At 40.5% G+C, this 13,622-nt stretch overlaps 1 protein-coding gene across 5 annotated transcripts in view; it reads left to right on the forward strand.

The window, feature by feature from the left end:
- sdhc (succinate dehydrogenase complex, subunit C, integral membrane protein) overlaps positions 1–13,622 on the forward strand; it is a 443,337-nt gene that overhangs the window by 410,887 nt on the left and 18,828 nt on the right. For 4 of the 5 annotated variants that reach the window (XM_060906018.1, XM_060906016.1, XM_060906017.1 and 1 more), the window contains exons 2-3: positions 5,139–5,189; positions 5,358–5,459. In XM_060906018.1, the coding sequence (XP_060762001.1) occupies positions 5,139–5,189; positions 5,358–5,459 (153 nt within the window). Of the gene's footprint in view, positions 1–5,136; positions 5,190–5,357; positions 5,460–13,622 lie in introns of all 5 variants that reach the window. The other variant, XM_060906019.1, reaches the window with a different exon arrangement.

The raw sequence follows: 13,622 nt of genomic DNA on the forward strand, positions 1-13,622 counted from the left end.
ACAGCAAGTGTCTGTGTTGATCTTACACTGCAGTAGGCCAGGTCAGTGTGTCTGCATTCAGGTTCTTTCTGCTCTCTGTGTGTATCTTCCTGACCTTGAGAGAAAACTCTCTCACAGTCAGCATTACTGTGGGGTAAACAGAGCACTGCCTAACTTGAACTAAAACGCCCACTACTTTGTGTTTTCTGTCTTTTCCAGTTGTTGGCATATCAGTTTTTGAGCGCGCAAATATTGTCATCAGTAGCTAATTTTGCCTTTGGCTTGCATTCCGCTGATGTAGTTTTGATTTGAAATGTTCTTTCACATCATACACTCCCGATGCTGCAACTTTGATGTCATGTGCACACAGTGTGCAGTGTGCGTATTCTTTGTTTTTGGAGGCTGCCGGTTGGATTATGCCATTGAAAAGGTCCTTCCATTCAGGGAGAAACCTACCGCTGTATTGTTTTGAATTTCTTTGCCGGAGTGCCCATTCAGAATCTTTTCAGTCGCTACTGAAAGTCGCTCAGGTGGAAATACGCTTTTCAAACAAAATGTTACTTCACGGTTGGCGGGATCTCGCAATGCGGTGTGCGCATGATCAGAAGTGGAACGAAGTCTCGCTACCACAAGATAACGCGCGATTTCATAAGACTCTTTGCTGACTGTGTTGCAAGGATGGACGGCAGTGGAGCAGACACAGAGCCGGAAAACTTCTTCCTCAAATATATTTTTTATTTTTTCTATTTTCAAAACTTTTCTTAAAATAGTGCAAATATTTACAGTGCGCCAACCAAAGGTTCAAATTGCCAAAAAGAAAACTATACAAACAAAATAAGAAAACACAACTAGACAGGGACACTCTAACGAGTGCAAACCCCGCCTTTTCCCTATTAAAATACATTGGGCGAAAATTTCGAAGTTCTGCCATGACCTTGACCTTTGACCTCCAAAATTTAATGGTTTCCTTCCTGGGTGATTGGCAACACGTACAAAATTTGGTCCAAATCGATCCATTGGTTCTTGAGATATCTTGCAGACACACAGACAGACAGACAGATACACACACACACACACACACACACACACACAGACTGACGCAGGTGAAAATAATAACCCCTCCGACTACTGTCGGCGGGGTTAAAAATAAAGAGGCTTCAAGTTTCCCAGACTAAATCAAAAAGACTCTGAACAAAACTATTAGTCAGCCAAACCACAGTACCTTCAAACAAGACGTTCCAACCACAACTGAGGCTCTGGAGCTACTGCATACCCACAGCCCCTCCCACAGTTGAGCCCAAATTGCAAAATTAATCAATCAACTAAATAATGACATCCTAAATACAAAATAATTTAAAGAAACAAACACAAAATATACAAACATCCAAAATAATTTTCTTTAACCAAAAACCCTTCAGTGCATAGTAAAATACATGTTTCCCCAACACCAGTAAAACACCCCCGTTAAAATAGTCCGTTCTACCAAACACCCGCGAAACCCCTCCATAACAAACCAATGGTACAGTCCTTCGGTTTCTCGCAACAAACAGGAAGTATGGGGAGTTCGCATGAGGAGTTACTGAAAACTGTTTTGTGTTATAAAAATGCTAGAACTAAATAAACTTGATGTTAGTGTAGGTGTAATTAATGATTTTGTGTATTCAAGATTGGATAAGTGATCAATCTTTAATAATTACATGAAATCAGTCTCATTAAAATTTGAAGGTTAATAATTAAAATGAATCAATCCTATTGAATCGTTTAATTTAACTCATTTGAATTGAATCATACCATAGAATCAGTCTCATTTGAATTGTTTGAAGTGAATCATTCAATGAATCGTTTAGTGAATCATTTAGTGAATAATTTGGTGAATCATACCATTGATCCTGGGTAAATTACCAGACAGCTAAAATGGTATCTTCAAATTATTGATCACTTACCATATTACAAGTTTTCTACACCTTTCCTTGAATTCTTTGCAATTGGGCAACTTCAAAAGTATTAGAACAGCAGATAGACACCACACAATTTCAATAATAATGGAGTTTATTATAAAAAAATAATAAAAGGAAAAATGAAAACTTAATAATTGAATGGCAATAGAATGAAACCTTTATAACAGAGTATGTCTCTGTGGGGCGGGGGGAGGAGTTAAGTTCAGAAATTTGGTCCGTGCCAGGACGGGCCAGGGTGTGTTATCTGCAATCTTGTGGCCCTTTTCCACTACCCTTTTTCAGCTCACTTCAGCCCGACACGGCTCGCGTTTCGACTACCAAAGAACAGCACGACTCGGCTCGCTTCAGCCCTGCTTAGCCCCTAAAACTCGCACCGTTTTGAAGTGGGGCTGAAGCGAGCCAAAGCGAGCCGAGTGAGGCTGGGGGCATGAGCAGACACTCCCCTGTGCACTGATTGGTGAGGAGGAGTGTCCTCACATGCCCACACACGCCCCGCAAGCACGCTGGGATCTGTAAACACCATAAACCCGGAAGAAGAATAATTACGAATTACGAGAATTTCTGAAGCCTTATGCGCCTCGCCTCATCTATACGCTCTTGCCAGTATCTGTTGGCGTTGTCGGTGACAACAAGCCACAGCACCAAGACCAGCAACACTAACGACTCCATGTTTATTGTTTACTATCCGGGTCGTGAGACTACCGCTTAAAAGCTCACTGATGTCACTGTTTGTGCTGCTTAATGACATCACGTGACGTCCACCCACTTTCGCTAACTCCACCCAATGTGTCCACCCACTTCCAGCCAGCACGGTTCAGCGCGGTTGTAGTCGAAATGCAACTTCAATAGCCCCGCTCAGCTCGACTCAGCCCAACTCGGCACGGCTCAGCCCGACTCAGCCGCGTTTGTAGTGGAAAAGCGGCATTGGTATATATGTGTGTGTGTGTGTGTGTGTTTAGCCAAGTGATTAGCTATGTGGCTACACTAGACAAAAGGCTAGCTAACATGTGCTTTGGCCTAATATGGGGGTCGCCACATGATTAGCTTTGTGGCTAACAGACAAAGAGAAAGCTAACGTGCTTTGGCCTAATAAACTATGTGTGTCAAAAACCAGAAATTAATGATTAAAATACATTCAGTCATCTGTAGTCTATATGGCTTTAAATGGAGACAGGAGAATTGCTATCAAGGTTGAATTAAACTCAGGACTTATGATGTTTATCTAATACTGAGATACAGGCCTCATGATGAGAACAGAGGAGAGGAGGAGGGGCTCTTCCTAAGCATGCAAAGGCCCCTTTTGGAGGCAAAACATTCCAACCCGCTCACCCGTTTCTGTAGTATCATTTAATCTACTGAAATCTTAATGAGGTCACAATATGAGTGAGTTAAATGAAATTAGAATGTTAGGAGAGAGAGAGCATGCAAAACTTATGGATTAACCAATTTTAAATCAACAAACAAATGATAGAGAACCAAAATTCAGTGTATACACTTCATTTAACTTCATATAACTTCACATTAAGTGAATAATTCCTAAGACTTAAACTTCTGCCCAATGCCTTCTTACTGCAAAAAGTCTCGCCTTTGTAGGAAGCACCGTCTTACTGGAGACGTAGATCTTGGAGAGGAAGTTTGCACTTCGGTGAGGAAGAGGGAGATTGCTTTGAAGATCTTCGTGGATGATGATGATAAGTCTTTTCAGCAGTGCCGCACGCGCGGATTTAAGAAGAGAAAAGGGGGGCCAGCCACTTTTCTAAGCAAAAATAAAATTGCTTTCACTTGCAGTTGCGTACACTTTTAAAAGAAAATAATACTTGCAAAAACCGGTTTAATAACTCGCTTGAGCTGATGATCGCGTGTTTCCGAACTCTAACTTGATCAGGGTTAGATAGAGGAGAAAACGCGCGGTTCAGACGTCTGATGATGAGTGTCTCTTCTTAGGTCCGTTCCGCTTGGGATCAGACTTGGAGACAAAGGAAAATGGAGTTTTCCAAGTCTCTTGTTGAATTCTTGAGGAATGTGATGTACGTGATCCCGCCCAGGCGTGACGTAGTCAACGCGGAAGTTGGCTGGGAGTTGTAGTTCTTAGACACAAGATGGCGGCATGATACCTACATTAGAAATAACCGGTTTGTACGTGTGTTTCCTAGACCATAGACAATGCTTAACAGATGGGAGATGAAAATGCTTAGAAATGTGTGATGCGTTTTACATACGAGTGGAGCCAAACAAATGTTACTAGAATGACGGTAGGCCTTTCCCTGCACTCGGAACAAATGCTGCTCTCGTTAGAAACTATGGCAAACGGTGGAGTATAAAATGCTTGAAAACCAGTAATACCCATACAGAAAACAGTAATGAAAATGAAGTGCAACTCACAGCGACAGGTCAGCCAAGATGTTTGAATGTTGCCGGCAGATTGCTGCCTATGCGCTGTGCGCTTGCGTGAGAGGTAGGTGTGTGTGTGTGCGCGAGCGTCACGGCTCACTCCGTGACAGGCTGTCTGTGCTTTCTGTGGTGTACAGTACATTTGTAAATGTTATGCATTCTTTTATCATCGATTATAGCTCTAAATAAATATTGAAGTTTTTTTAAAGAATCCGTATAACTTTATTTGTACGCCCGTATACTATGTTTATTGAATCAAATCCGTATAAAATACGGACATTCCGTATAGGTTGACATGTATGCAGAAGACAAAGCTAAATCTGCTTCTAGAGATTCCATATATAGTACAAATAAAGAAATGCATTCGCGCATATTGTCAATGAAAATATCAGAAGAGCTTGCTCATCTACATAGTAAAGGCACAAACTAGCAGTTTTGTATCAAAAATACAATATGTCCACTAAAAATGTACATGATTTTAGGGTTACTTAAACATCAGTGCAACTGAATCTGAAAGACACAATCAAAATATTGCTTTATTAACTGATAACAGCTATTTCAAATTCATATTGTGCTTCAGAATATTTTTCCTATTAAATATAATTTAGATTTTTTTCTTCCAATTGGTTGGAGGTCTGAGTGCCTTCTTTCATGAGTTATGGTAACTACTTTTGGGGTGAACCTGGATGAAAATGAATATTGGTTGAGGAATAAAATTTTAATACAGAGTACTAATAGTGCAACTGCAGTCTGTCTGATTTCCATCTAACCACTGTTTTTGTTGCATCTTTCACTTTCTATGTATTCTAGGATGGTGTTCCGGCAGGGTCTGTGTTCATCACGGGCACAACTCTGTAGGCAGTAAGTATGTGTGTGTGTGTCTGTCTGTGTCCATCCCCTACAGGGTCCTATTTAATTAAGAAAATACTCCTCCAATGTTTTTTATAATGGCACATTTATTATCATTTATATCACCACGGAATGTATGAAGTGTCAAATCAACACATTTGTCTTGTTGTATTTGAGCAGTGCTGTTCCCATGGGAACCTCAGCAAAAAAGGAGATGGACAAATTCTGGGCCAAAAATTCTGAACTCAACAGACCTCTTTCTCCTCATATAACCATTTATAGGTAAGGTTTGTGAGTCTAATGCCATAAGACTTTTGTACTGATTTTCTCCATATGTGGCTGAAAGAATAGGCCTAGTTTAGTATCACCTAAGATGCTCCATGTTGAGAACACCAGATCAGTTTGAGCTTAAAGTAGGTATGCTGCGATCTTCAGACAGCAGGCTGCATTGGCTGGCTAACCATGCTGTTCCAGTAAGTGCACTGCTGCACGAGGGTTGTCCCAGCAAATTAGCTTTTGATTGGCTGCGTCTAATGGTTTTTGCAGCTTTTCCACGCATTATGCAAGGAGAATAGGTTATCTTTCACTACATTTAATAAAAATTTAAAAAAAAAATCATCAGTTCAGGTGCAATAAAGTGTAGGTTTTTTGCTGGTAAAAATTTCGCTTGGATTTAATCGCTGATAAACCATTTCACAGACTGATGACCACAGTTTAAAGCAAGATGATTTAATACCATTCCTTAGCTGTAATTTGATGAAATTTAGATTTGATTAGAAAGCTGTTTTTAAGCAGCTGAAAATGGGCTACCCCATTAGATGAATGGTTAATAATTAGTTATTTAAGACATTAACAGTATTAAAATTTGTAACTTTTTGTTGCAAATTATCACAAGTTGTACCTTGAAAATAAAACTGGCTTTGCAAAGTCATAATTTTTTTTAATGGCTTTGTTGTACCAACCTGTAATTTGTAGTTTTTATTAATCAGTATGCTAATTAGGTATGATGCTTAATGGAGGCCGCTGATGTTCATGGCATTTGAAAGCACTTTAAATTTTGGTCATCTGAGAACTTCCTGACGTTTACTCAGTTTTTAAGAAAGTTGATAATTTTCATACCTTGAACCAAAGATGGTCACAGATTTTTCTTCATTTCTATGCAAATATCAATATCAAAATTTGTGCTATTTAATGAAGTTCATTTTGCTGACCCTTCTTTTCTATACCACATACAGTAACCATACATGTATCAATGGAAGGGTATCTTCGAGTTCTATCTGACATTTATCTCAGGTCAAAGTATAATACATGGGGGGGGGAGAGAGAATGTAGCATACCCTGAAAAAGGCTTTAGTTACATTTTGTTGGACACATGCTTCCTCATTTTTATTGTAAAACATCTGTCTGCAAAAGTTATAAAATCTCATATTTTAGCAGACTAGAACTAAAAGATCAATGGCTCTTTATAGGGGCATGGAGCTCCTGGTAAGTGGGGGTAAAATTTAGATTTGTATACCCTTGAATACTGCAGTTGCCATTTTCTGCTTAGTTTAAAAAAAATTCCAGTAATTAGTGTAGGATGGATTGCAAGTGGGTGGAACTGAATTACGCAGAAGCCTATATGGATGTATAGAATGACTCCTGGAGATGATCTTGTAAAAAGCCCTGTTCAAACCTGATATAAACATCTGTCTCATGTGGTCCAATTACAGGTGGACAGATGAGATGAATGCCTCACACCTGGTATTTTGTCTCAAATATGTCTCAACTGGGGCCATATGTAATTGCATTTCATTAGTAAGAAGTTTGCCAAATCTGACAAAAGCAACCCAATGTAATGTAAAATTACCTGTAATAACTTTGAAGCATCATTCATTGCTTCTTAATGAAGCAGTAATAAAAATATGCCATTTCATTAGCTATTTCATCATGATGCCAGCATTGTCAAGCAATTACATACTGTATATTGTCATAAATAAAGAAGCTGTAAGAATGAATAAACCAGTTCCCTGACACAAATGGTCTAAATTCATATAACCAAGGGAGCTTAAGCTAGGCAATATCAAGTGAAAATTCAGCCCAAATTGCTTGAAATTGGTCTCATTGCATTCAGAATTGAATGCAGAACAGCATACTTTTTACAGAATTAAAATGTTTATCCATTCTTGAGATATTACAAATCAAAGATTGAAAAAATGGCTTAATTTTTTTTTGGGCCTAATTAATGAGATCAAATGTTTTTTATATATATTGGCAGGCACATAGATGGTTATGTACTGAATACAAAGTTTTAAATATTAGCAAAAATTATGCAAATTTAGTATACGAGTATCAATTATGCTAATTAGGTAAAACCATTAAATTGGCACACTCTCCTTCAAAGTTTCACCAAATGGCTTTATTTGTGCAATATAAAGCTGATCTTAACTCTCATTTATACATCACGAAGAAGGAGAAATCAATGTTAATTACAAGTGCAGTTATAAAATATGCATAAATAAGCATGGAATGTCCTTCACAGCTACCGTTCTTTATCAAAATAAAGTAATAAAATATTTCTAGTACCCTCTTTGTGCTCTGTAGACCTTTTGTATTTCTAAGTAGGGCCTACTAGTGTTTTTATATGAAGAAATATAAATTATTTTGATTAATATTCACAGTTTAAGGCTAACCCCAATAAAACTGTGTGAGCCACATCCAATAAACAATTCCATTTAATTGAATTGAAATTGACACTCGTGTTTCTGACTTCGGTTTTTTGAAATATTATTTTGTCCACTAAGATCCCAATATTTTTTGTCAAAACAGCTAGTTACATTCTAAAATATTTATTTACATGAATCAGTTTGATTTGAAAAAAATAAGTAGGTAAAGCTATGAAAACTCACTTCAAAGTCTTCCATGAATCAGAACATCAAAACTAGCTGACGGAAATTTTTGCTGAATACTTCATCAGAAACAGTGAGAGCTAGAGAACATCCCTATAAAATTATCTGATTGATTATCCACAAGTAACCCAGTTGGAAACTGATCAGAAGAGAGCCTGACCACTTTCCTGTGACTCAAAAAGCACTGGCAATTTCCTGACGTCACACGAGCAGAGTTTTTACTCTGTTGCACCAACTTCAACCTGCCGTTACTCCCAAAGTACTGAACAGATCTTAATGAGAAATTTCTTTGGAAAGCAGAAATTATAAGCTTTTTAATGATGGCATTCACAGTAGACAATATTCAAGAATTAAGCAATGACAGATCTGGAAACTCAGATGAGCGTCTGCATGCCCAATTTTCACAGCATGGACAGCGGGTGTGTATGCCTACTTATGCTGAGAACAGTAACAAGTGTGCATATGAGAGACTGTATGTGGGTGGAATGCACATTTGAATATAGTGGAAGATTCTGGGATTTTTTTTTTTTTTTTAATTAAACCTGAGCCCCATTTTTCTATCTCTTTGGGTCCAGATATTTACTAGGTACAAAAATGATTTGAAATCAATCCAGTATTGAATTGGAACTCCTATAACCAGCAACTGTAAAATGGCTATATAATATAATCCAATCTTATGGGGAAATGATTCGCGTCAAACTAAACCACCTTTCGCCACTGACAGTCTCATATTATTATGACAACACGGAAAGAATCCCAACAGAGACCTGGGAGTTGGCTCACGGTAGTTGGCTTGTTGCCGAAAGATAACAGTGTAAACATGAGTGAAAGAGTGGAGTCATGTTAGAGTTGGGGTATGTACACCATAGCATGATCTAAATTAAAAAAAAAAAGTTTGTGCACTTCTGAATTGTGGCAACAAAATGAGTTCCTACACTTCCCTAGGTTTTCACAGACTGCCTTTGGGAGGACAGTAACACACTGAAGTTGTGGCTAGTTGTGCTAGGATGGATGTAAACACTCCTGTCCATAGTGTGTGCCTTGCAGACCATTGTTTGCAGTGACCATTTTGCCTGGGATGACTACCGACAGTCAAATGGAAGGAAAAATCCCCAAGCCAGAGACACACAATCTGTTCTATGCAACAATGGCTGGACACATGGTTTAAAAGTAGCTTGAATGTAGCTGGTAACAATGGCAATTAGGCCATTTGATGATGGGGATGCATTGCTGTTCACACTAGAAATGTCATGTGACCTCTGACGACATGCATCCTAGGTTACATCCACACGGCAACGAGATGTTATTAAAATAATATCGCGTCCACATGGGCAACGGATCAGTAAAATATCAGGTACATATGGCAACGCAACGCTTGCTGAAAATGATGCAATACACATGCCACACCTCTAGGGGCGCTGTAAGACGGTCCCTTCGGAGACACCAGAACAATAGAAGTAGTAAGGACGCATGCGCATAAACATTATAATGACCAAATACAATGAAAAGTATTTTTCCAGTCTCACCCATGAAAGGTAATCCCATGTGATCTCGTTTGGACGGCAAACCTGTTGGTACAGTTAAACGCAGCACATGAATGAGGCATCTTTATTCTCTGCTTTGACCTATCCAATATGGCGGCGAGGATGACGTATGATTCTACGCGGAAGGCGGCGTCTTTAATGGTCCGGAATAAATTGAATGCTACACGTTGATGGATTAATTTGTTCTTCTACGCCCTTTTTGAGGAATGTATTGTAGGACTTAAACCAACATCTGAAGAGGCGAGATCGCTCCTTTTTTCCCCTATTTTTGCTGGCGGGATTGACTCTGCCCTAACTTTTTTTTTTTTTTTTTTTTTTATGCATAAGGACCACAATGGAAATAAGTTCATCTGAGCTTTTTTGTGTTATCCTTTTGACATATGTGCAAGGTACATAAGCACCATTTACTTTTTTTTTGTATCAACCTTGAGCAGTGTCAATAAATAAAATCAAATCAACTCTCTCTTTGCACCATTACACAATAAATATTCACAGTGAAAATATTTTGTAAGCGCGTTTCATGAACCAAGTTATAGGATTTGTTGACAACTCGCATCGAGTTCGTTACACTTCTACCCGGCGTGAAGCACGTGGTTGTGACGTCATCGTAAACACATCCGTTCTACTCATCCAGACGACTTCGCAACGGCGCCGTTGCCAGATCTTTCCACTCTGGAACCCGTTCTCAAAAGATTTCGTTTTGGGGCACCCAAAACGCCGGTGCCGTGTGGACGCCAGGCCGAAACGATAAACAATTTTATCGGATTCACCTGAATCCGTTGCCGTGTGGACAGGGCCCTAGACCACCTCTGCAAGTGGTTATTAAACCTCAAAGCAAACGACTCCCTTCGTGTTTGTATTTAATACAGTCCATTTGTGAATGGAATCCCCCTAGACAGATGATACTATCAGGTGAGTCCAGCCATGCTACTAATTTCAGTTCCTTTTACAGCCTTTAAAAATTAAGTAAAACTAATCATTATGACCATGTGAAAACTAATGCACCAAAACTGCTGTATGCAACATGATATACACTCTGAAGCAAGGGGCAGAGTGAGCTGGAAAGAGGTCACTTTAGTTTCTGTGAGTGGGATAAAGCAAGTAGTAAACATAAGCATGCCCCTATTTTAGATTTGTTCATGGAATTATCTGATGTTGCCTACTCACAATATACAGTCAGACCATAATTATTTGCAGACTGACTTTTTATTTTTAAGCTGTCTGCCACAGATTATTGAGATTTTAATTATTAATTAAATAATTGAATTAGTAATTAAATAATTACTATGAGCTCAAAGTGCAGACTTTATATGTGGTCCCCCACTATAAAGGACCAAAAGTTATTGGCTGTTCAGCTGTTCCATGTTGAAGTATATGTTGCATCATTTCACTTACATGTAAGCAGATAAAAGGTCTTGAATTGATTTCATGTGTGGCATTTGCATTTGGAAGTCATTGCTGTTAACTCTCAATATGCGTACACTGTGACCCTGCTGTAACGCACTGTTTTACTATGAACTCTTGCATATAATAAAGTTGGTGTCCCCTGCTTTGAATGACAGTGAGTCAGCTGTGAACATGCATCTTCCGATGCTGCCTCTGGACACATCCTCACATTCACATTCCTGGAATCACTGGGTGTTTCAGGTCTTTCAACATCATACACCCTCCTCCAGGTGGCCCAGTCAGGGCTGATCAGACCCCAGCTTGTGTCCAGGTGGCTGGCTACTGGCTCCATGGCTCTCCTCTTTTGAACCACAGCCATCTTGAGGCTCTCTCTGCTGCATTGGTAATACTGTGAATGGCTCTCCTTTTCCCCTCTCCTACAATGCCCAGATTGCTAAAGGCTCCAACTAGGGAATGAGCTGCAAATTCTCTGTACCCTACTTCCACTGGGAAACACCTTGCTCTCCATCCAGCCTGCTGATAGATGTTAACCAGCTCCATGTACTTTGAGAGCTTCTTTTCGAAAGCTTCTTCCAAGCGATCTTCCCATGGAACGGTCAGCTCCAGCATCACAGCTTGCTTGGTTGACTCAGACACTAGGACAGTGTCTGGTCACATGGTGGTAGCTGTGATGTGGTTGGAGAACTTCAGCTGTTGTCCAATGTCAACCAACAGCTGCCAGTCCTGTGCCAAGGTAAGGATGCCTGCTGATGCTGTTCTTTTGGTAGGATTGGGCTGCTCTCCCATTCTGACAAAAGTAATGGTCTTCTTGGAGGGTTTGTACCCCTTGGCCAAATCAAGTCTTGTGCTGTTGGCTTCAGTGATGGACTTCAGGACCTGATCATGCCTCCATTGGTACCTTCCCTCTCCAAGTGCCTTTTTGCAGCAACTGAGGATGTGTTCCAGGGTTCCTCACTTGGAACACAGAGGGCATGCTGGTGACTCTGCAATGCCCCATGTGTGCAGGTTTGCTGGACTTGGGAGTACATTGTACACTGCCTGGATGAAAAATTTGATGTGGTGAGGCTCAACTTTCCAGAGCTCAGCCCAGGTCACTTTCTTCTCAGCCGCATCCTCCCATCTTGTCCATGCTTCCTGCTTCTTCATCCCCACTGTCCTGCAGGATTTTATCTACTCCACTGTTGCGCTCAGTTCCTCCTAGACTAGGTGACGGTGTTCATTTGAGTGGTCAGGAAGGATCCTAGGCCAGCTCAGCCTTGAGCAACCACTCCCACCAACCTCCTGTGGCGCAGCCTTACCTCTGCCTCCTGAAACATATCCTGTGCTCTCCACTTTCTGCCAGTCCTCACTTGGATCCCTGTGTTCACCACCCTCGGATCACGTGAGTCTCTATACTGCACCACTTCTCTGGCTTTTGCTACCTTGAATAATTCTTCCAAGGATTTGAAGGGCAGTTGCAGTTTGTGTCCGTAGAGTGCAATGCTGCTCAGGCTCTTTGGCCATCTTTGGAGGTAGTCACTGACCTTCCTCTCTAAGCTCTCAACCGTTAAGTGGGACCGAATAAACCAGGAGAGGCCACAGGATTCTGGGAAGTATGCCATGCTGGTAGGTCCAGGCTTTGAACTTCCCAGTAAGGCCAGACTTGTCCACCATTTTCAGCCAGCCATCCAACACAGTGCATCTTGGATCAAAAACCTTGCCCAAGCTCTCGACCGGCTTCTCTGAGATGGTTGGGATGACTGTGCCTGAGATGCTGAATCAGTATTTGTTCTCCACCTTGCCTTTCCTAAGCACCATAGATCTTGATTTGGCTGGTTTAAAAGACATCCTGGCCCACCTCACCAGTTGTTCCAGCCCCTGTAAAATCCACTGACAGCCTGGAATGGATTCTGTAGTGAATTAGGGCATTCGTGGATGACCTCACATAGAGTCTTTCAAAAAAAAAAAACTTTCACATCTGTGTGCAGCACCATTAGGACTAGTTACAGTACTTTGCACCTGTTCCAGATTAGAGCACAATCACAACGTGCAATTATAAGGACTTTCTGAACACGCAGACCTGGCAAAGTATACACACTGGACCTAGTGCCTCACATAACTAAGCCTTGTATCTGTGTATTGCCTTTTTGGTTTTGAATTTTTGTGTATTTGGACTCTGCCTTTCATCTCTGCCGCCGCCATTCTGTTTGTGCCTCACGTGACCATTGTCTGTTTCATGACCCTACGTGAATTTGAACACCTTATGTTTTTGAACTGTTTGCATGCCTGTTTGTAAATAAACACACGTCCTGCAATTACATCTGTCATTCGCCTACTTGCATGTCACACTGAGCCATGCGCTCCTCTTCTCACCAGAGACAAACAATAAGTAATCAAGTCTGCAGTCAAGTTAGCAATACTTGTTGGTGCAATAAAACAAAGGCTTAACTAGCCTAGCTTGGGTGTGGCTCACTAAGTTATCAAGAGCAGTGATCCAAGGATCGATAAAAGGACAAAATGACTGCTGATGTCACTAAACTTAATACCTAGTTAAAGTGCACCGGCGGCGTTTTTATACCCCCTGCCCAGACTGTGGCGTGACATCAGTGATTTGTAACACCATAAAT

This window comes from Neoarius graeffei, chromosome 23 (genome assembly GCF_027579695.1).
Source record: "Neoarius graeffei isolate fNeoGra1 chromosome 23, fNeoGra1.pri, whole genome shotgun sequence".
Lineage (NCBI taxonomy): Eukaryota > Metazoa > Chordata > Actinopteri > Siluriformes > Ariidae > Neoarius > Neoarius graeffei.